The sequence below is a fragment of the Salmo trutta genome, chromosome 34 (assembly GCF_901001165.1).
Source record: "Salmo trutta chromosome 34, fSalTru1.1, whole genome shotgun sequence".
Classification (NCBI taxonomy): domain Eukaryota; kingdom Metazoa; phylum Chordata; class Actinopteri; order Salmoniformes; family Salmonidae; genus Salmo; species Salmo trutta.
The window spans coordinates 41,145,103-41,169,368 of record NC_042990.1 but is presented as its reverse complement, the minus strand read 5'-3'; the positions used below and the strand labels follow the sequence as shown (position 1 = coordinate 41,169,368).

Below are 24,266 nucleotides of genomic sequence, written 5' to 3'. Positions count from 1 at the left end.
ATGCTACTCCCTCCTCCTCTCTGATGGTATGCTACTCCCTCCTCCTCCTCTCTCTCTGATGGTATGCTACTCCCTCCTCCTCCTCCTCTCTCTCTGATGGTATGCTACTCCCTCCTCCTCCTCCTCTCTCTCTGATGGTATGCTACTCCCTCCTCCTCCTCCTCTCTCTCTGATGGTATGCTACTCCCTCCTCCTCCTCCTCTCTCTCTGATGGTATGCTACTCCCTCCTCCTCTCTCTCTGTCTGATGGTATGCTACTCCCTCCTCCTCCTCCTCTCTCTCTGATGGTATGCTACTCCTCCTCCTCCTCCTCCTCTCTCTCTGATGGTATGCTACTCTCTCCTCCTCCTCTCTCTCTGATGGTATGCTACTCCCTCCTCCTCCTCCTCTCTCTCTTATGGTATGCTACTCCCTCCTCCTCCTCTCTCTCTGATGGTATGCTACTCCCTCCTTCTCCTCCTCTCTCTCTGATGGTATGCTACTCTCTCCTCCTCCTCTCTCTCTGATGGTATGCTACTCCCTCCTCCTCCTCCTCTCTCTCTGATGGTATGCTACTCTCTCCTCCTCCTCTCTCTCTGATGGTATGCTACTCCCTCCTCCTCCTCCTCTCTCTCTGATGGTATGCTACTCCCTCCTCCTCTCTCTGATGGTATGCTACTCCCTCCTCCTCCTCTCTCTCTGATGGTATGCTACTCCCTCCTCCTCCTCCTCTCTCTCTGATGGTATGCCACTCCCTCCTCCTCCTCCTCTCTCTGATGGTATGCTACTCCCTCCTCCTCCTCTCTCTCTCTGATGGTATGCTACTCCCTCCTCCTCCTCTCTCTGATGGTATGCTACTCCCTCCTCCTCCTCCTTCTCTCTCTCTGATGGTATGCTACTCCCTCCTCCTCCTCCTTCTCTCTCTCTGATGGTATGCTACTCCCTCCTCCTCCTCCTCTCTCTCTGATGGTATGCTACTCCCTCCTCCTCTTCTCTCTGATGGTATGCTACTCCCTCCTCCTCTCTCTCTGATGGTATGCTACTCCCTCCTCCTCCTCTCTCTCTGATGGTATGCTACTCCCTCCTCCTCCTCCTCTCTCTCTGATGGTATGCTACTCCCTCCTCCTCCTCCTCTCTCTCTGATGGTATGCTACTCCCTCCTCCTCCTCCTCTCTGATGGTATGCTACTCCCTCCTCCTCCTCCTCTCTCTCTCTGATGGTATGCTACTCCCTCCTCCTCCTCTCTCTCTGATGGTATGCTACTCCCTCCTCCTCCATATCTCTCTCCCTCTAAATGCCTTGTAATATGTCTGCTGGTTGACAAACCGGTCTGGTGAGGTGGGAGGGCTGAGGTGTGTGTGTTTGCATGTGTGTGTGTGTGTGTGTGTGTGTGTGTGTGTGTGTGTGTGTGTGTGTGTGTGTGTGTGTGTGTGTGTGTGTGTGTGTGTGTGTGTGTGTGTGTGTGTGACACCTTACCTCTCTTCCCACTTCTATTCGTCTGTACATCCTAGCCCCTCCCCCCATCCAACCAGGTGGAACTCTGCTTACATCCAATCAGTGAGGGCTGATAACCACTTAGTGAGCTTCTGGTCTTCGCAGTAAAAACATCTATTTGACCCCTTCGTCTCAACCAGGTAAGACTTTTTATTATTATTATTATTATTTTAGTTTATTTGTGTCTTTGATTTTTAACATTTGGAAGGATGAGTCGTTGAACCAGAGTGAGGAGCTACGAGCTAGCGAGGGGGAGGGGAAGTTTCCACAGAAAACAATAGAAAAGACTCCAAACAAGACAGAACACAACCTACTGAAGGTTAGATCAGGACACTGGCTACATACCAAACGGCACCCTATCCTCTACAGAGTGTACTACTTTAGACCAGGGTCTTTAGGGCAGTAGTGCACTACTTTAGAGCAGGGCCTATAGGGTAGTTGTTATGAGAATTTTGTTCCCAATGTTCATAAACTGAACTTCAATTCAACTACTCAGTCTGCACCCCAGAGTTTGTAAGGTTCTGGTTAAATGACCCAGACGGAGGCCCAGCCTACAATAGTCAACCAAGTTTATTCACGAGAGCTCTGAATATCATACAATGCACACAGCCTTTTATACCTAACATTTGGTCATATCATATGTCATACCCCTTACAGATGCCCCCTCCTCTTCTTTAACACTGTCAATGCTTATTTTACAAGTCTTCTCCATCACATACATTGCTTATCATATCCTGCCCCATGTTACATAATCTACTGTAAGCCTAAAGGTTTCTCCCCTCCCTGGGTGGGGAAACCTTCTTCCTGTTATTAGTTTCACAGTGGTCACAAGTTGTCTGCTGTCTGTTAACAGTTCCCCTTTTTCCTTGAATGTCTTGCTTACATTGCTAAATCCTTAAGCTTAAACTTTTCCTAAACACACACACATTAGTACCTTCATCTTATAATCACTCGGTTATACATTTTCAGGGTGAAATCATTTAGTCAAACCTTTAATCATAACATTTTCATTACAACTACTTTAGACCAGGGCCTATAGGGTAGTAGTGCACTACTTTAGACCAGGGTCTATAGGGTAGTAGTGCACTACTTTAGACCAGGGCCTATAGGGTAGTAGTGCACTACTTTAGACCAGGGTCTATAGGGTAGTAGTGCACTACTTTAGACCAGGGTCTATAGGGTAGTAGTGCACTACTTTAGACCAGGGAATATAGGGTAGTAGTGCACTACTTTAGACCAGGGTCTATAGGGTAGTAGTGCACTACTTTAGACCAGGGTCTATAGGGTAGTAGTGCACTACATTAGACCAGGGTCTATAGGGTAGTAGTGCACTACTTTAGACCAGGGTCTATAGGGTAGTAGTGCACTACTTTAGACCAGGGTCTATAGGGTAGTAGTGCACTACTTTAGACCAGGGTCCATTGGGGAATAGGGAGTCATTTAGGAAGCATCCACTGTCTCAGTGTGAAGGTAGGGCGGGGTCATACATGTAGGAAACGATAGACAATTACAACACATAACTCTCTGACTGTATCTGGCTCGCGTTGCAATGCCACAAACACACACACACAAACACACACACGCACGCACGCACGCACGCACGCACGCGCACACACACACACACACACACACACACACACACACACACACACACACACACACACACACACACACACACAGGGTGACAGAGAAAAAGCTGTTCAGCCCTTAAAGCTGATGTAAATAGGTTGTTGAGTCGTGGGTCAACAGAAGTGTGGCTCGGTGTGGTAACAGAGGTATGAGGGAGAGAGCTAGCTAGCTAGATCAACCAGTAGATCAGACACAGATATACAGTAAGATGTGGGAACAATAAGGATGTCCGTCCATGCAGACAGACACGATGGGAACCAAGGGGAGCATGTGGAGCTTCAGACATCCCGAATTGTCTGTTGGACAGGAAACCTGTCCCAAAACCATCAACAACAACAACAAAAAAACACAATAAAAAAAATGGTTTACATATTATCCTAAATGATAATCTATAAAAACACATGTTAAATTATACTGCTCTGTTTAGCTGGTTTACAGCAGGTCATTTCATAGGGAACCGTAGGAAGTGTTAAATTATACTGCTCTGTTTAGCTGGTTTACAGCAGGTCATTTCATAGGGAACAGTAGGAAGTGTTAAATTATACTGCTCTGTTTAGCTGGTTTACAGCAGGTCATTTCATAGGGGACCGTAGGAAGTGTTAAATTATACTGCTCTGTTTAGCTGGTTTACAGCAGGTCATTTCATAGGGAACCGTAGGAAGTGTTAATTATACTGCTCTGTTTAGCTGGTTTACAGCAGGTCATTTCATAGGGAACCGTAGGAAGTGTTAAATTATACTGCTCTGTTTAGCTGGTTTACAGCAGGTCATTTCATAGGGAACCGTAGGAAGTGTTAAATTATACTGCTCTGTTTAGCTGGTTTACAGCAGGTCATTTCATAGGGAACCGTAGGAAGTGTTAAATTATACTGCTCTGTTTAGCTGGTTTACAGCAGGTCATTTCATAGGGAACCGTAGGAAGTGTTAAATTATACTGCTCTGTTTAGCTGGTTTACAGCAGGTCATTTCATAGGGGACCGTAGGAAGTGTTAAATTATACTGCTCTGTTTAGCTGGTTTACAGCAGGTCATTTCATAGGGAACCGTAGGAAGTGTTAAATTATACTGCTCTGTTTAGCTGGTTTACAGCAGGTCATTGCATAGGGAACCGTAGGAAGTGTTAAATTATACTGCTCTGTTTAGCTGGTTTACAGCAGGTCATTTCATAGGGAACCGTAGGAAGTGTTAAATTATACTGCTCTGTTTAGCTGGTTTACAGCAGGTCATTTCATAGGGGACCGTAGGAAGTGTTAAATTATACTGTTCTGTTTAGCTGGTTTACAGCAGGTCATTTCATAGGGAACCGTAGGAAGTGTTAAATTATACTGCTCTGTTTAGCTGGTTTACAGCAGGTCATTTCATAGGGAACCGTAGGAAGTGTTAAATTATACTGCTCTGTTTAGCTGGTTTACAGCAGGTCATTTCATAGGGAACCGTAGGAAGTGTTAAATTATACTGCTCTGTTTAGCTGGTTTACAGCAGGTCATTTCATAGGGGACCGTAGGAAGTGTTAAATTATACTGCTCTGTTTAGCTGGTTTACAGCAGGTCATTTCATAGGGAACCGTAGGAAGTGTTAAATTATACTGCTCTGTTTAGCTGGTTTACAGCAGGTCATTTCATAGGGAACCGTAGGAAGTGTTAAATTATACTGCTCTGTATAGCTGGTTTACAGCAGGTCATTTCATAGGGGACCGTAGGAAGTGTTAAATTATACTGCTCTGTTTAGCTGGTTTACAGCAGGTCATTTCATAGGGAACCGTAGGAAGTGTTAAATTATACTGCTCTGTTTAGCTGGTTTACAGCAGGTCATTTCATAGGGAACCGTAGGAAGTGTTAAATTATACTGCTCTGTTTAGCTGGTTTACAGCAGGTCATTTCATAGGGGACCGTAGGAAGTGTTAAATTATACTGCTCTGTTTAGCTGGTTTACAGCAGGTCATTTCATAGGGAACCGTAGGAAGTGTTAAATTATACTGCTCTGTTTAGCTGGTTTACAGCAGGTCATTTCATAGGGGACCGTAGGAAGTGTTAAATTATACTGCTCTGTTTAGCTGGTTTACAGCAGGTCATTTCATAGGGGACCGTAGGAAGTGTTAAATTATACTGCTCTGTTTAGCTGGTTTACAGCAGGTCATTTCATAGGGAACCGTAGGAAGTGTTAAATTATACTGCTCTGTTTAGCTGGTTTTTCAGCAGGTCATTTCATAGGGAACCGTAGGAAGTGTTAAATTATACTGCTCTGTTTAGCTGGTTTACAGCAGGTCATTTCATAGGGAACAGTAGGAAGTGTTAAATTATACTGCTCTGTTTAGCTGGTTTACAGCAGGTCATTGCATAGGGAACCGTAGGAAGTGTTAAATTATACTGCTCTGTTTAGCTGGTTTACAGCAGGTCATTTCATAGGGAACAGTAGGAAGTGTTAAATTATACTGCTCTGTTTAGCTGGTTTATAGCAGGTCATTTCATAGGGAACCGTAGGAAGTGTTAAATTATACTGCTCTGTTTAGCTGGTTTACAGCAGGTCATTTCATAGGGGACCGTAGGAAGTGTTAAATTATACTGCTCTGTTTAGCTGGTTTACAGCAGGTCATTTCATAGGGAGCCGTAGGAAGTGTTAAATTATACTGCTCTGTTTAGCTGGTTTACAGCATGTCATTTCATAGGGAGCCGTAGGAAGTGTTAAATTATACTGCTCTGTTTAGCTGGTTTACAGCAGGTCATTTCATAGGGAGCTGTAGGAAGTGTTAAATTATACTGCTCTGTTTAGCTGGTTTACAGCAGGTCATTTCATAGGGAACCGTAGGAAGTGTTAAATTATACTGCTCTGTTTAGCTGGTTTACAGCAGGTCATTTCATAGGGAACCGTAGGAAGTGTTAAATTATACTGCTCTGTTTAGCTGGTTTACAGCAGGTCATTTCATAGGGAACAGTAGGAAGTGTTAAATTATACTGCTCTGTTTAGCTGGTTTACAGCAGGTCATTTCATAGGGAACCGTAGGAAGTGTTAAATTATACTGCTCTGTTTAGCTGGTTTACAGCAGGTCATTTCATAGGGAACCGTAGGAAGTGTTAAATTATACTGCTCTGTTTAGCTGGTTTACAGCAGGTCATTTCATAGGGAACCGTAGGAAGTGTTAAATTATACTGCTCTGTTTAGCTGGTTTACAGCAGGTCATTTCATAGGGAACCGTAGGAAGTGTTAAATTATACTGCTCTGTTTAGCTGGTTTACAGCAGGTCATTTCATAGGGAACCGTAGGAAGTGTTAAATTATACTGCTCTGTTTAGCTGGTTTACAGCAGGTCATTTCATAGGGAACCGTAGGAAGTGTTAAATTATACTGCTCTGTATAGCTGGTTTACAGCAGGTCATTTCATAGGGAACCGTAGGAAGTGTTAAATTATACTGCTCTGTTTAGCTGGTTTACAGCAGGTCATTTCATAGGGAACCGTAGGAAGTGTTAAATTATACTGCTCTGTTTAGCTGGTTTACAGCAGGTCATTTCATAGGGAACCGTAGGAAGTGTTAAATTATACTGCTCTGTTTAGCTGGTTTACAGCAGGTCATTTCATAGGGAACCGTAGGAAGTGTTAAATTATACTGCTCTGTTTAGCTGGTTTACAGCAGGTCATTTCATAGGGAACCGTAGGAAGTGTTAAATTATACTGCTCTGTTTAGCTGGTTTGCAGCAGGTCATTTCATAGGGAACCGTAGGAAGTGTTAAATTATACTGCTCTGTTTAGCTGGTTTGCAGCAGGTCATTTCATAGGGAACCGTAGGAAGTGTTAAATTATACTGCTCTGTTTAGCTGGTTTACAGCAGGTCATTTCATAGGGAACCGTAGGAAGTGTTAAATTATACTGCTCTGTTTAGCTGGTTTACAGCAGGTCATTTCATAGGGAACCGTAGGAAGTGTTAAATTATACTGCTCTGTTTAGCTGGTTTACAGCAGGTCATTTCATAGGGAACAGTAGGAAGTGTTAAATTATACTGCTCTGTTTAGCTGGTTTACAGCAGGTCATTTCATAGGGAACCGTAGGAAGTGTTAAATTATACTGCTCTGTTTAGCTGGTTTACAGCAGGTCATTTCATAGGGGACCGTAGGAAGTGTTAAATTATACTGCTCTGTTTAGCTGGTTTACAGCAGGTCATTTCATAGGGAACCGTAGGAAGTGTTAAATTATACTGCTCTGTTTAGCTGGTTTACAGCAGGTCATTTCATAGGGAACCGTAGGAAGTGTTAAATTATACTGCTCTGTTTAGCTGGTTTACAGCAGGTCATTTCATAGGGAACCGTAGGAAGTGTTAAATTATACTGCTCTGTTTAGCTGGTTTACAGCAGGTCATTTCATAGGGAACAGTAGGAAGTGTTAAATTATACTGCTCTGTTTAGCTGGTTTACAGCAGGTCATTTCATAGGGAACCGTAGGAAGTGTTAAATTATACTGCTCTGTTTAGCTGGTTTACAGCAGGTCATTTCATAGGGGACCGTAGGAAGTGTTAAATTATACTGCTCTGTTTAGCTGGTTTACAGCAGGTCATTTCATAGGGAACCGTAGGAAGTGATGTCGTATTGTTGCATCAACAACCAAGTTCTATATGATCCCTAACATGGTGGGTGTTCTAGAACCTGGTGTCACGGCAGCGTGGGTCCAGCTCCACATTTTATTTAATCCGTGAAACTTTGCAAAACATAAATAACTGAATTTGACAAAACAACAAACCGGTGACGCAGAGAGAAACAAACACTACTGAAAAGATAATCACCCACAAAACCCAGGAAGAAAAACCCCTACTTCAATATGATCTCCAATCAGAGGTAACGAGGACCAGCTGCCTCCATTTGGAGATCAACCCCCCCCCCCCAAAAAAAAACATAGAAATAGAAAAACTACAACTTAAACATAGAAAAAGAAAACATAGAAAAACACAAAACACCCCCTGTCACGCCCTGACCTACATAGAAAATATAATCTTATTGTGGTCAGGACGTGACACCTGGCCTAACTATCTATACATATATGGCTCTGGTCTTTACTAGTCTCAGCAGAATAGTGAGCGGTGTGAGATAAGATATAAGAATCGAAACCAGTGAAGAAAGACTACTGTGACACATCCCATACTAAATGATCTGTGTGGGTTGGAGGAAGCTAATCATGGGTATTGGGAAACATCCCATACTAAATGATCTGTGTGGGTTGGAGGCAGCTAATGATGGGTATTGGGAAACATCCCATACTAAATGATCTGTGTGGGTTGGAGGCAGCTAATGATGGGTATTGGGAAACATCCCATGCTAAATGATCTGTGTGGGTTGGAGGCAGCTAATGATGGGTATTGGGAAACATCCCATACTAAATGATCTGTGTGGGTTGGAGGCAGCTAATGATGGGTATTGGGAAACATCCCATGCTAAATTATCTGTGTGGGTTGAAGGTCAGTTTGCGTTAGTCATTAATTCCCACAACATTAGGGATGGTTTGTTCATGACAGACACCTGCAGATAGCCAGCATCCTGATCTTCCGTGACAAAGTTAGTGATGACATGTGTCGGCTTAAACACATTTACACGCAGGCATATTGGAAGGGTGTCTGTTCCACTATCTGATGAGGAAGTCAGGCATATTGGAAGGGTGTCTGGTCCACTATCTGATGAGGAAGTCAGGCATATTGGAGGGGTGTCTGGTCCATTATCTGATGAGGAAGTCAGGTATATTGGAGGGGTGTCTGGTCCATTATCTGATGAGGAAGTCAGGCATATTGGAGGGGTGTCTGGTCCACTATCTGATGAGGAAGTCAGGCATATTGGAGGGGTGTCTGGTCCATTATCTGATGAGGAAGTCAGACATATTGGAGGGGTGTCTGGTCCACTATCTGATGAGGAAGTCAGGCATATTGGAGGGGTGTCTGGTCCACTATCTGATGAGGAAGTCAGGCATATTGGAGGGGCGTCTGGTCCATTATCTGATGAGGAAGTCAGACATATTGGAAGGGTGTCTGGTCCACTAGTCATTTTAATGACAATCAGAAGTCAGTTAAATACCTGACGTGTAACTGGAATCATGACACACACATAGCTGACATTCTCCCACTAGATTCAGTTTCAAATTGAATCACATTTTATTAGTCACATGCGTCGAATACAACAGGACCTTACAGTGAAATGTTTACTTAAAAGCCCCTAACCAACAATGCAATTTAAAAATTACGATAACAATAAGAGATAAAAGCAATAAGTAATTAAAGACCAGTAAAATAACAATAGCGAGACTATATACAGGGTATTACGGTACAGAGTCAATGTGGAGGCTATATACAGGGGGTACCGGTACAGAGTCAATGTGGAGGCTATATACAGGGGGTACCGGTACAGAGTCAATGTGGAGGCTATATACAGGGTATTACGGTACAGAGTCAATGTGGAGGCTATATACAGGGGGTACCGGTACAGAGTCAATGTGGAGGCTATATACAGGGGTGTTACGGTACAGAGTCAATGTGGAGGCTATATACAGAGGGTACCGGTACAGAGTCAATGTGGAGGCTATATACAGGTGGTACCGGTACAGAGTCAATGTGGAGGCTATATAGAGGGTATTTCGGTACAGAGTCAATGTGGAGGCTATATACAGGGTATTACGGTACAGAGTCAATGTGGAGGCTATATAGATGGTAGTTCGGTACAGAGTCAATGTGGAGGCTATATACAGGGTATTTCAGTACAGAGTCAATGTGGTAGCTATATAGAGGGTGTTACGGTACAGAGTCAATGTGGAGGCTATATACAGGGTATTTCGGTACAGAGTCAATGTGGAGGCTATATACAGGGTATTTCGGTACAGAGTCAATGTGGAGGCTATATACAGGGTATTACGGTACAGAGTCAATGTGGTGGCTATATACAGGGTATTTCGGTACAGAGTCAATGTGGAGGCTATATACAGGGTATTTCGGTACAGAGTCAATGTGGAGGCTATATACAGGGGATACCGGTACAGAGTCAATGTGGAGGCTATATACAGGGGGTACCGGTACAGAGTCAATGTGGAGGCTATATACAGGGTATTACGGTACAGAGTCAATGTGGAGACTATATACAGGGGGTACCGGTACAGAGTCAATGTGGAGGCTATATACAGGGGGTACCGGTACAGAGTCAATGTGGAGGCTATATACAGGGGGTACCGGTACAGAGTCAATGTGGAGGCTATATACAGGGGGGTACCGGTACAGAGTCAATGTGGAGGCTATATACAGGGGGTTCCAGTACAGAGTCAATGTGGAGGCTATATACAGGGGGTACCGGTACAGAGTCAATGTGGAGGCTATATACAGGGGGTACCGGTACAGAGTCAATGTGGAGGCTATATACAGGGTGTTACGGTACAGAGTCAATGTGGAGGCTATATACAGGGGGTACCGGTACAGAGTCAATGTGGAGGCTATATACAGGGGGTACCGGTACAGAGTCAATGAGGAGGCTATATACAGGGGGTACCGGTACAGAGTCAATATGGAAGCTATATACAGGGGGGTACCGGTACAGAGTCAATGTGGAAGCTATATACAAGGGGTACCGGTACAGAGTCAATGAGCGGGGTCACCGCTTAGTTGAGGTAATATGTACATGTAGGTAGAGTTAAATAAAGTGACTATGCACAGATGATAACAACAGAGAGTAGCAGCGGTGTAAAAGGGGGGGGGGGGGAGCAATGCAAATAGTCTGGGAAGCCATTTGTTTAGAATGAATGAACCATTTGAGAGTCGTAGTTAACACTAGCTTCTGTAACCTGTTAATTAAGGTATTCTGCCGATCAGTCAAAACTACAGCATTTTATGTCGAGAAAAACACCAAGAGAGGTGTCCGAACATCTGGGTTGTGTTCATAAGGCACCAAACGGAAGAAAATGGATTTGCAACACGGAGTGGACTACATGGACTTGTCCAATAATAAATGCTCATTTTCTGTTGCACAACATTTTCAAACATTTTCCGTTGCATGCCCAAGCCTAATGAAGACGAACCCAGGACTGAGGTAATGACTGGGCTGGACATGCCGAGAGATGAGTTCGGATTGGTCTGCCATTAAGCAGAACTCCACTAGCTTCAGTTGAACTCTTTTGAGAGTCACAGCTGAGGAAGTGTCTCTAGTCACTTTGTTGGTCTGTACTGTAACATTATCTACACAACCTGTTGAGTTTAAAAGCAAGTGTAACTCCATTGAATTATATAGTTAAGTTATAATGCTCGTTAAGACGATGTTTGAAGGATATATTGGCAATATGTCAGCTTTGAGGGCATTATCATTTTTATACAATTTTATTTTCATATTTTCACTTAAAATTATGAATTTATTCATACTGTTTCATCCTTACACAAGATCCGACACAAATCTAAGTTTGCTACCCAAGCCGGCTGGTCCTTCATCATATTTGGATCGGTTGCTAGAGATGCAAAACAGTCGTTCAGTATCTATGGACACGACCCAGTCGTTCAGTGTTTTAGTTCTGTATCTATGGACACGACACAGTCGTTCAGTATCTATGGACACGACACAGTCGTTTAGTGTTTTTTGTTCTGTATCTATGGACACGACCCAGTCGTTTAGTGTTTTTTGTTCTGTATCTATGGACACAACACAGTCGTTTAATGTTTTTGTTCTGTATCTATGGACACGACACAGTCGTTCAGTGTTTTAGTTCTGTATCTATGGACACGACCCAGTCGTTCAGTGTTTTAGTTCTGTATCTATGGACACGACACAGTCGTTCAGTATCTATGGACACGACACAGTCGTTTAGTGTTTTTTGTTCTGTATCTATGGACACGACCCAGTCGTTTAGTGTTTTTTGTTCTGTATCTATGGACACAACACAGTCGTTTAATGTTTTTGTTCTGTATCTATGGACACGACACAGTCGTTCAGTGTTTTAGTTCTGTATCTATGGACACGACCCAGTCGTTCAGTGTTTTAGTTCTGTATCTATGGACACGACCCAATCGTTCAGTGTTTTAGTTCTGTATCTATGAACACGACACAGTCGTTCAGTGTTTTTGTTCTGTATCTATAGACACGACACAGTTGTTCGTTCTAAATGTTCCATTGACATACTGGCTGGCAACGTTTTAATCCCTTGCTTGTGAAACAGTCTTGCTTCCGTCCCTCTTCTCTCGCCCCTACCTGGGCTCGAACCAGGCACCCTCTGCACACATCGACAACAGTCACCCTCGATGCATCGTTACCCATCGCTCCACAAAAGCCCTTGCAGAGTAAAGGGGAACAACTACTTCAAGGTCTCAGAGCGAGTGACGTCAGCGATTGAAACGCTATTAGCGCGCACCACCGCTAACTAGCTAAGCCATTTCCCATCGGTTACACTTGCTAGCTAGCTAACTACGGCTAACTTACTGTCACATCAAAAAGTGCAACCAGAATAACAACAAAGTAGAACGATTTGTATTTGTTTAAGCTGTTTTCTAGTGACATTTATTTGGATATATCTATAACAATGAGCTAATGAGGTGTGATTTCACCTGGCATAGAAAGTGTGCTCTCTCGTCAGGACACTGTTGTTCAGAGGAGCTAGCCAACAACACAGCTAACACAATCACTTCAAACTGAAGCTGGAAAGACTGCAAACTAGCTAACACATTGTTTCATTTATCTTTTTTTCAATTGACATTTCTTTGTATATATCCATAAAAATGATGCCTGCTGATTTATGATTTCGACTGGCTGAGAAAAGCTGCCTGCCTGTTTGTCTCGTCTCGACTCAATCATCACTATGGGACAGTTGGAGAACGAATTTGCAAATGTCAGAGAGATAGACAGCAAGGTTGAAACAAATCTCCAAAAAACGAAATGTTAGTCTAAAAGAAATGTGAGATAATGTCTAGATGCTTTTTATAGTGGAGTTTATAAATTGCCTGGCTGGGCTGATGAGACAGTGGATTGAGCAGTCAGATAAATTGCCTGGCTGGGCTGATGAGACAGTGGATTGAGCAGTCAGATAAATTGCCTGGCTGGGCTGATGAGACAGTGGATTGAGCAGTCAGATAAATTGCCTGGCTGGGCTGATGAGACAGTGGATTGAGCAGTCAGATAAATTGCCTGGCTGGGCTGATGAGACAGTGGATTGAGCAGTCAGATAAATTGCCTGGCTGGGCTGATGAGACAGTGGATTGAGCAGTCAGATAAATTGCCTGGCTGGGCTGATGAGACAGTGGATTGAGCAGTCAGATAAATTGCCTGGCTGGGCTGATGAGACAGTGGATTGAGCAGTCAGATAAATTGCCTGGCTGGGCTGATGAGACAGTGGATTGAGCAGTCAGATAAATTGCCTGGCTGGGCTGATGAGACAGTGGATTGAGCAGTCAGATGTCTATTCCGGTGTCTATTCCACAAGCCGGTGGTAACTTGGAATGTGGTTTTAACCAGTCAGCATTCAGGATTATATGTTAGTACATAACTGTATTGATATAAACATAGTTGAAGTCGGAAGTTTACACACACTTAGGTTGGAGTCATTAAAACTTGTTTTTCAACCACTCCACAAATTTCTTGTTAACAAACTATAGTTTTTGGCAAGTCGGTTAGGACATCTACTTTGTGCATGACACAAGTAATTTTTCCAACAATTGTTTACAGACAGATTATTTCACTTATAATTCACTGTATCACAATTCCAGTGGGTCAGAAGTTTACATACACTAAGTTGACTGTGCCTTTAAACAGCTTGTAAAATTCCAGATAATGATGTCATGGCTTTAGAAGCTTCTGATAGGCTAAATGATATTTTTTGAGTCAATTGGAGGTGTACCTGTGAATGTATTTCAAGGCCTACCTTCAAACTCAGTGCCTCTTTGCTAGACATCATGGGAAAATCAAAAGAAATTATCCAAGGCCTCAGAAAAAATATGTGGACATCCACAAGTCTGGTTCATCCTTGGGTGCAATTTCCAAATGCCTGAAGGTACCACGTTTGTCTGTACAAACAATAGTACGCAAGTATAAACAACATGGGACCACGCAGCCGTCATACCGCTCAGGAAGGAGCAGAAGATGCAGAAGATGAATGGGCAAATAGAGATACTGGGGTGCAAAGGAGCAAGATAAATAAATAAATACAGTATGGGGATGAGGTAGTTGGATGGGCAATTTACAGATGGGCTATGAACAGGTGCAGTGATCGGTAAGGTGCTCTGACAGCTGATACTTAAAGTTAGTGAGGGAGATATGAGTCTCCAGCTTCAGTGATTTTTGCAATTTGTTCCAGTCATTGGCAGCAGAGAACTGGAAGGAAAGGCGGCCAAAGGAGGTGTTGGCTTTGGGAATGACCAGTGAAATATACCTGCTGGAGCACATGCTACGGGTGGGTGTTGCTATGGTGACCAGTGAGCTGAGATAAGGCGGGGCTTTACCTAACAAAGACTTATAGATGACCTGGAGCCAGTGGCTTTGGCGACTAATATGTTGCGAGGGCCAGCAAACAGGTCGTAGTGGTGGGTGGTATATGGGGCTTTGGTGACAAAACGGATGGCACTGTGATAGACTGCATCCAATTTCCTGAGTAGAGTGTTGGAGGCTATTTTGTAAATGACATCGCCGAAGTCAAGGATCGGTAGGATAGTCAGTTTTACGAGGGTATGTTTAGCAGCATGAGTGAAGGAGGCTTGATTAACAAAATAGGAAGCCGATTCTAGATTTAATTTTGGATTGGAGATGCATAATGTGAGTCTGGAAGAAGAGTTTACAGTCTAATCAGACACCTAGGTATTTGTAGTTTTCAAAATATTCTAAGTCAAATCCATCCAGAGTAGTGATGCTGGACAGGCTGGTAGGTGTGGGCAGCGATCGGTTGAAGAGCATGCATTTAAGAGCAGTTGGAGGCCACGGAAGGAGTGTTGTATGGCATTGAAGCTCGTCTAGAAGTTTGTTAACACAGTGTCCAAAGATGGGCCAGAAGTATACAGAATGGTGTCATCTGCGTAGAGGTGGATCAGAGACTCACTAGCAGCAAGAGCGACATCATTGATGTATACAGAGAAGAGAGTTGGCCCGAGAATTGAACCCTGTGGCACCCTGCCAGAGGTCCTGACAACAGGCCCTCCGATTCGACACACTTAACTCTATCAGAGAAATCGTTGGTGATCAAGGCGAGGCAGTCATTTGAGAAACCAAGGCTATTGAGTATGACGATTAGAATGCGGTGATTGACAGAGTCGAAAGCCTTGACCAGGTCGATGAATACGGCTGCACAGTAATGTCTCTTATCGATGGTGGTTATGATATCGTTTAGGACCTTGAGCGTGGCTGAGGTGCACCCGTGACCAGCTCGGAAACCAGATTGCACAGCGGAGAAGGTACGGTGGGATTCGAAATGGTCGGTGATCTGTTTGTTAACTTGGCTTTCAAAGACCTTAGAAAGACAGGGTAGGATAGATATAGGTCTGTAGCAGTTTGGGTCTGGAATGTCTCCCCTTTTGTAGAGGGGGATGACCGCGGCAGCTTTCCAATCTTTGGGGATCTCAGACGATACGAAAGAGAGGTTGAACAGGCTGGTATTAGGGGTTACAACAATTTCGGCGGATTAATTTTAGAAAGAGAGGTCCAGATTGTCTAGCCCAGCTGATTTGTAGGGGTCCAGATTTTGCAGCTCTTTCAGAACATCAGCTGTCTGGATTTGGGTGAAGGAGAAGCGGGGGGCTTGGGCAAGTTGCTGTGGAGGGTGCAGAGCTGCTGACTGGGGTAGGGGTAGCCAGGTCTGTCTGGATTTGGGTGAAGGAGAAGCGGGGGGGGGGCTTGGGCAAGTTGCTGAAGGGAGTGCTGAGATGTTTGTAGATTTGTGTGCATGCATACCTAGTGTATTATAACCTGTTATGTTAGTATCGATGTTAAATAAAAGTGAAAATGCAATGCTTCTTTCAGTCTGAGTATGAACACCACCCTGAGTGTTTCCCTGTAGTTTTCTTGGCCTTAAACAAACAAGGTGTTCAAGAAAACAGGATGGCTTTCATACTCAGACTGAAAGAAGCATTGCATTTTATTTTCACTTTTAAGTAGAAGGGCACACACACACACACACTCCTCTGACAGACTCTGTTACACACACACACACACACACTCCTCTGACAGACTCTGTTACACACACACACACACTCCTCTGACAGACTCTGTTACACACACACACACACACACACACTCCTCTGACAGACTCTGTTACACACACACACACACACACACTCCTCTGACAGACTCTGTTACACACACACACACACTCCTCTGACAGACTCTGTTACACACACACACACACACCACACACACACACTCCTCTGACAGACTCTGTTACACACACACACACACTCCTCTGACAGACTCTGTTCCACACACACACACACACACACACACACACACACACACACACACACACACACAGATCTCTATACAGAGTCTGCTTCCATTTGGGAAGCAGACTCTGTATAGAGATCTCACTTAGCCGTAGGAAGTGTCACGTTACAGCAAAGATCCTGAGTCTTCAATAAACAGAGGCAAGAAGAACAACCACTTGTCAGACAGGCCACTTCCTGGTTAGAATCTTCTCAGGTTTTTGCCTGCCATATGAGTTCTGTTATACTCACAGACACCATTCAAACAGTTTTAGAAACTTTAGGGTGTTTTCTATCCAAAGCCAATAATTAACATTTTTCTTATAGTAAATCTGACTTTGGTGAATGCTAAACTTGCTGGGTGTCTAAACAGCTAGCCCTGTGATGCCGGGCTATCTACTTAGAATATTGCAAAATGTGCTTTCACCGAAACGCTATTTTAAAATCGGACATATCGAGTGCATAGAGGAGTTCTGTATCTATAATTCTTAAAATAATTGTTATGTTTTTTTGTGAACGTTTATCGTGAGTAATTTAGTAAATTCACCGGAAGTGTTCGGTGGGAATGCTAGTCACATGCTAGTCACCTGCTAATATAAAAAGCTGGTTTTTGATATAAATATGAACTTGATTGAACAGACATGCATGTATTGTATAACATAATGTCCTAAGATTGTCATCTGATGAAGATCATCAAAGGTTAGTGCTGCATTTAGCTGTGGTTTGGGTTTATGTGACATTATATGCTAGCTTGAAAAATGGGTGTCTGATTATTTCTGGCTGGGTACTCTGCTGACATAATCTAATGTTTTGCTTTCGTTGTAAAGCCTTTTTGAAATCGGACAGTGTGGTTAGATTAACGAGAGTCTTGTCTTTAAAATGCTCTAAAATAGTCCTATGTTTGAGAAATTGAAGTAATAGCATTTCTAAGGTATTTGAATAACGCGCCACGGGATTCAACTGGCAGAGAGGTTAAGAACTTGGTGATAGGTGCATATGTTTACAGGACTTTATAAATACACATGTGATTGATGTAGATGAGAAAAAAAAGGGTGAGGAAGGTACATTTTTTTGTCAGTCCATATATAAGGTTAATCATTTAATGTATGGTTAAGGTGTTCCAGCAGTACGGTGTTCCAGTCTTACGGTGTTCCAGCAGTACGGTGTTCCAACGAGAGTCTTGTCTTTAAAATGCTGTAAAATAGTCATATGTTTGAGAAATTAAAGTTTTTGGATTTTTGAGGTGTTTGTAATTCGCGCCGCGCTCTATCATTGGATATTGGTGAGGCGTTCCGCTAGTGGAACATCTAGACATCTAAACCCTAACCCTTCCCCTAAACCTAGCCCTAACCCTTAACCTAACATATAATACTAATGCAGTTGAACGTAATATATCATACTAAACAATGAAAACGTAGAATACTATACGTCCTACAATTCAAATTCTATTGTACGATGATAGGCCATTGTAATATAAGCTAACGTAGAGTCAAATATCCTACTAAATGGAGTGGCACGGATTTATGTTAAATAGAATACGTTTTCCTCTGGTTGTCATGAGGGTAAAATAAGGGAATAATAAAAACTAAATCAGAGAGAATACTGATCAGTTGGGTGGAGGATGGAGGCACTTGACTGGGTTGGGGGGAAATTATGCTCCCATGCTGTTTGGTGGGCTGTGCTGTGTGCGCCTAATGATGACATCAGAGACAGTGTTAGTGAGGGTCTTGCATCAGACACTCTAGTCCGCTGAATGTTTACTGTTATTTCTGTGAGATTTAACCTGTCTGGGCAACGTGGCACCCTAGTCAACAGGCAGTGGAATCGCGTAACGCGAAATACAAATACCTCATAAATGCTATAACTTCAATTTCTCAAACATATGACTATTTTACACCATTTTATAGATACACCTCTCCTGAATCGAACCACGTTGTCTGATTTCAAAAAGACTTTACAGCAAAAGCAAAACATTAGATTATGTTAGGAGAGTACCCTGCCAAAAATAATCACACAGCAACTAGCATGCATCACAAATACCCAAAACACAGCTAAATGCAGCAATAACCTTTGACAATCTTCCTCAGATGACACTCCTAGGACATCATGTTACACAATACATGCATTTTCTGTTCGATAAAGTTCATATTTATATATAAAAACAGAATTTTACATCGGCGCATGACGTTCAGAAAATATTTTCCCTCAAATGCTTCTGGTGAATCAGCGCTACAATTTACAAAACATTGTTAAAATTTAATATTGTCATTCAAAGAATTATAGATTAACATCTCGTGAATGCAACCGCATTGCCAGATTTAAAAATAACTTTACTGGGAAATCACACTTTGCAAAAAACGAGGTGCTATGCTCAGAAAAATAGGCTAGGCGATACAGGTTAGCGCCATCTTGGAACCATCTAAAATCAAATATGCCATTGTAAATATTCCCTTACCTTTGATTATCTTCATCAGAAGGCACTTCCAGGTATCCCAGGTCCACAACAAATGTAGTTTTGTTCGAAAAAGTAAATAATTTATGTCACAATGGCTCCTTCTTGTTAGCGCGTTCCGAAGGCTACTCATAATGTACGAGGCGCGCGGGACTTGCCGTCACGAACGTGCAAAAAATATATATTTACGTTCGTTCAAACATGTCAAACGTTGTATAACATAAATCTTTAGGGCCTTTTTCAATCAGAGCTTCAATAATATTCAAGGCGGACGATTGCATTGTCTTACTAAATGTTTCGGAACGAGAGGGTACCCATGGGCGCCCGCGTCATAGTAGTAATGGCCCTCCCCCTATGACCAACTTTCCAGGCCTCTCGTTCGGTCAGTTTTTACCGGAGAAGACTCAAACCGCTTTGTAAAGACTGTTGACATCTAAGACTGTTGACAGCTAAATGAATCCTAACTCACGGTGTGTTTCATAGGCAAAGTGTTGAAGGTGATTCCACAAATCAGATTTCCACTTCCTGCATGGAATCTTCTCAGGTTTTGGCCTGCCATATGAGTTCTGTTATACTCACAGACACCATTCAAACAGTTTTAGAAACTTTAGATTGTTTTCTATCCAAATCTACTAATTATATGCATATTGTAGTTACTGGGCAGGAGTAGTAACCAGATTAAATCGGGTGAGTTTTTTATCCGGCCATGCAAATACTGCCCCCTAGCCCCAACAGGTTTTAAAGAAGGAGAAAAGACTTTGCAGCATGACAATAAACCATGAAACCCTGTCCATTCTGTTTTCTGTTTTTCAGTGACTGGTTGTCGCCCCCCCATCCCTCCACCTACTCCACCACCTCCACCACCTCCACCTCCTCCTCCTCCTCTTCCAAGATGAACTGGGGTGGGTTGCAGTCCCTCCTCAGCGGGGTGAATAAATACTCCACGGTGTTCGGTCGCGTCTGGCTCTCCATGGTCTTTGTGTTCCGCATCTTGGTGTTTGTGGTGGCCGCTCAGCGCGTCTGGGGAGACGATAGTAGGGACTTTGTCTGTAACACGGCCCAGCCAGGCTGCGTCAACGTCTGTTACGACCACATCTTCCCCATCTCACACATCCGCCTGTGGGCCCTACAGCTCATCTTCGTCACCTGTCCATCTCTGATGGTTGTGGCGCACGTCAAGTTGCGTGAGGGGAAGGATTCCAAGTACATCGCAATGCATGAAGGGTCACATTTGTATGCTAATCCAGGGAAGAAGAGAGGAGGACTGTGGTGGACCTATCTGGTGAGATACTAACATGTACTGTACAGAACACCACAACAACAGACAACACTAACATACTGTACACAACACCACAACAATGTCTGTCTACGCTATATTGGGAATGATACATTACATTATAAAAATAACTCATGTTTTACCTATTTGTTGATGCGCCAGTCTAGTTAATATTCTTCAAATCCCACCTACCAGTGTTTCCCCTATATTCACTAAGGAGCGGTGGGTCGCCGCGCCAAAAAATTAAGGTAAAATGTTTTCAGTGTAAACATAAACTACTTAAACCATATATAAAGTTTGTAGAAAATATAATGGACCTGTATATATATCTTTTTAAATAAGATCATATTTGTAAACTAACAACGACCAAAGTAAAAACTAGACAGTCAGGGAGAATCTTAAGCATGAAACTCACCGAGAATAGACGGCTGATAGATACTTATCGCAGTAGGAGGCCGTTCCTTCTCATGCTAAAGTGAAAGCGGGACTCGCTGCATGCCTTATCTAGCGACGAACCTATCAGAGAGCACGAACCCCCACAACAACAACAAAAAAAGGGGAAAGAATAGGGCATTTTCTCCGTACATCCACAGATGTGCCAGTCACACTTCATATGTAATGTAGGCTATGGGATGGTAGCTAGCTGAGTGCACAGACGCAATGCATACAACACCAAATACTTCCTATATTCTAGCTAACCACTGTAGCTAGTTTTTTATATTATAATTAAATCACAATGGATTAGCTAGTTTTCCATGAAACAACTACCTGTGAGTTGGCTGCCGAGTCTGTGCCATGTCCTTAGTTAGCTATGATGTACTAGCTAGTGAAATTGCTAATGTTAGCTAGCTAAATATTTGGCTATGGGCTGGCACAGGCAGTTTTTGGATTGTGGAGAGTGAATCAAATATTTCTTCATCTAACTGTGGTCATCTGGCTAGTAACAACAAGGACATTCTACATAATAGCAACATTAGTGCAGCTAACTATCTAGCTAGCTAACATTGGAATCTAGACCATAAGCAATAGGCATGGATATGTATTGCCAAACAACGCTACTGCCACCTTCTGGTTTGGAGTATTTTAGCAATGCTGAGTGGCTGACTACTTCAAGGTCTTTGCTGTGTGAACACAGGCAAACTTTAAACAGTCCAACCAGTGTGTCTGAGCTTTAAAATTCCATAAATGTCATAGCCTTTTGAGTTTGTTATCATGTTAGAGTCACTCAGACAGCATAAGAACACAGCATAAGCCTTGGCAAAATGTGTAGAATTTTAGGTAATTAGCTTTAACACTGACATGTTTTCTATGAGGAAAACGCAGATGAGAAACCCCATGCTTCAGCCTATTTATTTTTTTACATTTACGTTTTAGTAATTTAGCAGACGCTCTTATCCAGAGCGACTTACAGTAGTGAATGCATACATTTCATACATTTCATGCATTTTTGTGCTGCCACTATCTTGGGCTATAGGTTATAATGCTTTTAAAAGGTCAAATTATATTTCAGGTGTCAACATAATTTAATTTCAATTTATTTTGGAGTAGAATGTCCTTTCTAAAAAAAAAATTGAGAGAAAGAGACAGAGAGACTGTCACGATCACTGTCTTCAAACTCCCTATCGTAAATAAGCCAAGGCGCAGCGTGCATGGAATTCCACATCCTTTAATGAAGTTTAAACAAAAAACAAAACAGAAGGGAAACGTGACGTTCTGGGCCGCTCACAGGCAGCTACACAAAACAAGATCCCACAATCACAGGTGGGAAAAGGACTGCCTAAGTATGATCCCCAATCAGAGACAACGATAGACAGCTGCCTCTGATTGGGGACCATACCCGGCCAAACAAAAAATTACAAAACTAGATTGCCCACCCAAATCACACACTGACCTGACCAAATAGAGAAATAGAAAGGCTCTCTATGGTCAGGGCGTGACAGAGACAGAAAGAAAGAGAAATGAAGAGAAAGAGAGAGAGCCAGATAGAAGGAAAGAAAGCGAAAGGAAAAGAAAGAGAGAAAAAGAGAAAGAGAGACAGAGAAAGAGAGAGAACGAAAGAGAGAGAAAGAGAAAGTGAAAGAGAGACAGACATAGATTATGTAACTTCAATATGAGTCAATGTATAGGTTCATTTTAAAGCTCAATGGTGGCCTATGACCAATGCACCGTCAGGCCTCACATGTAGTAAAGAGGGAACAAGGAGAGGACAAGCACACATTTTACATGACTGGAGACTTTAGCACAATCTTTTTTAATAAAGCACAAATGATCAAAATTACAGGCTACTTTGACACTGAGAATAAAAATCCTAGGGCGTTTCACTGCCTACAGTATTTCAGGAGTCAAATGGCAACTCCTGCCAAATCAAATTGTATTGGTCACATACACATATTTAACAGATGTTATTGTGGGTGTAGCGAAATGCTTGTGAATACAACTAAATGAAACATTTTTTTTGCTGTAACCTGTATTTCCTGTCTGGTCTCTTCTATATTGTAATCTCTATCTAATTCTACTCAATCTCTACCTCTGGTTATTACAACATGAGTGGAATGGAACGTAACTCCTCTCAATGAATAGATCTGAATGAAACCAATTGAAATAGTCAACTGGACACCCATATTTCCTGCGTGGTCTCTTTAAAGATGTTTTTATTATGTTATTATCTCTAATCCTCCATCTTCTCTCCTCCTTGTAGGTGAGTCTGATCTTCAAGGCGGGCTTCGACGCCGGCTTCCTCTACATCCTCTACTACGTCTACGAGGGTTATGACATGCCACGTCTCTCCAAGTGCTCCCTGGAGCCCTGCCCCAACACCGTCGACTGCTACATCTCCCGTCCCACCGAGAAGAAGATTTTCACCATCTTCATGGTGGTCTCCTCATCCATCTGCATCTTCATGTGTATCTGTGAGATGTTCTACCTCATCTGCAAGAGGATCCAGAAGACCATCAGGAAGAAGGTGGTAGAGAGTCATGAGATGATGGCGCGGAGGTCGAGATCCAAGTCGTCTGTCAGGGAGGACCCTACCAACACAGCCTCCATTCAGAACCTCTGTAATGTCAAGACGGAGGAGGCGCCGTCAGAGAAGAAGAAATAATAGGTCATGTGACGCGGTCAAGCTGGAATGGGAAAAGGAAACAGGAGTGGGAGGAGAGTTTGGCCATCTAAGGTCAGGAGATATGACGTAGGTTGGACTATAAGGCCAAAGGTCAGGAGATATGACGTAGGGTGGACTATAAGGCCAAAGGTCAGGAGATATGTCGTAGGGTGGACTATAAGGCCTAAGGTCAGGAGTTGTGTCGTAGGGTGGACTATAAGGCCTAAGGTCAGGAGATATGTCGTAGGGTGGACTATAAGGCCTTAAGGTAAGGAGATATGACGTAGGGTGGACTATAAGGTCTAAGGTCAGGAGATAGCATATGTTGTAGGGTGGACTATAAGGCCTAAGGTCAGGAGATTTGACATAGGGTGGACTATAAGGTCTAAGGTCTGGAGATATGTCGTAAGGTGGACTAAAAGGTCTAAGGTTAGGAGATAGCATTAGTCGTAGGGTAGACTATAGCTTTAACTGAATTTTCACTGAACTATGCATGCTTTCACCAATGATTGACATTCATTTTTATTTAACCTTTAATTAACTAGGAAAGTCAGTTAAGAACAAATTCTTATTTACAATGAAGGCCTACAAAAAAGGCAAAAGGCCTCCTGCGGGGACGGGGGGCTGGGATTAAAAAATATAAATAAATGTTATAAAAATTTACGACAAAACACACTTCTCGACAAGAGAGACCTATTAATGTGTGTGCTCTGACAAAAACACTGTGAAGTGCTCTCCTTCCAGACTCATGTTAAACATCTCCAATCCAAAATTAAATCTAGAATTGGCTTTCTATTTTGCAACAAAGTCTCCTTCACTCGTGCTGCCAAACATCGTAAAACTGACTATCCTACCGATCCTTGACTTCAGCGATGTCATTTACTAAATAGACTCAAACACTCTACTCAGGAAATTGGATGCAGTCTATCACAGTGCATTCCGTTTTGTCAC

General features: G+C 42.8%; 1 protein-coding gene across 1 annotated transcript; it reads left to right on the top strand.

Moving 5' to 3' along the window:
• The first annotated feature begins 1,453 nt into the window (after window positions 1–1,453).
• On the top strand, window positions 1,454–23,704 carry LOC115174154 (gap junction beta-4 protein). Its single transcript, XM_029732854.1, has 3 exons — window positions 1,454–1,613; window positions 19,753–20,221; window positions 22,914–23,704. The coding sequence occupies exons 2-3, from the start codon at window positions 19,832–19,834 to the stop codon at window positions 23,313–23,315; spliced, it is 792 nt and encodes a 263-aa protein (XP_029588714.1). The 5' UTR covers window positions 1,454–1,613; window positions 19,753–19,831; the 3' UTR covers window positions 23,316–23,704.
• The last annotated feature ends 562 nt before the right edge of the window (window positions 23,705–24,266 follow it).

Coding starts and splice junctions, on each gene's coding strand:
- LOC115174154 (XM_029732854.1), top strand. CDS start 19,832: ATGAACTGGGGTGGGTTGCAGTCCCTCCTCAGCGGGGTGAATAAATAC. Junction 20,222..22,913: donor GACTGTGGTGGACCTATCTG/GTGAGATACTAA, acceptor TCCTCCTTGTAG/GTGAGTCTGATCTTCAAGGC.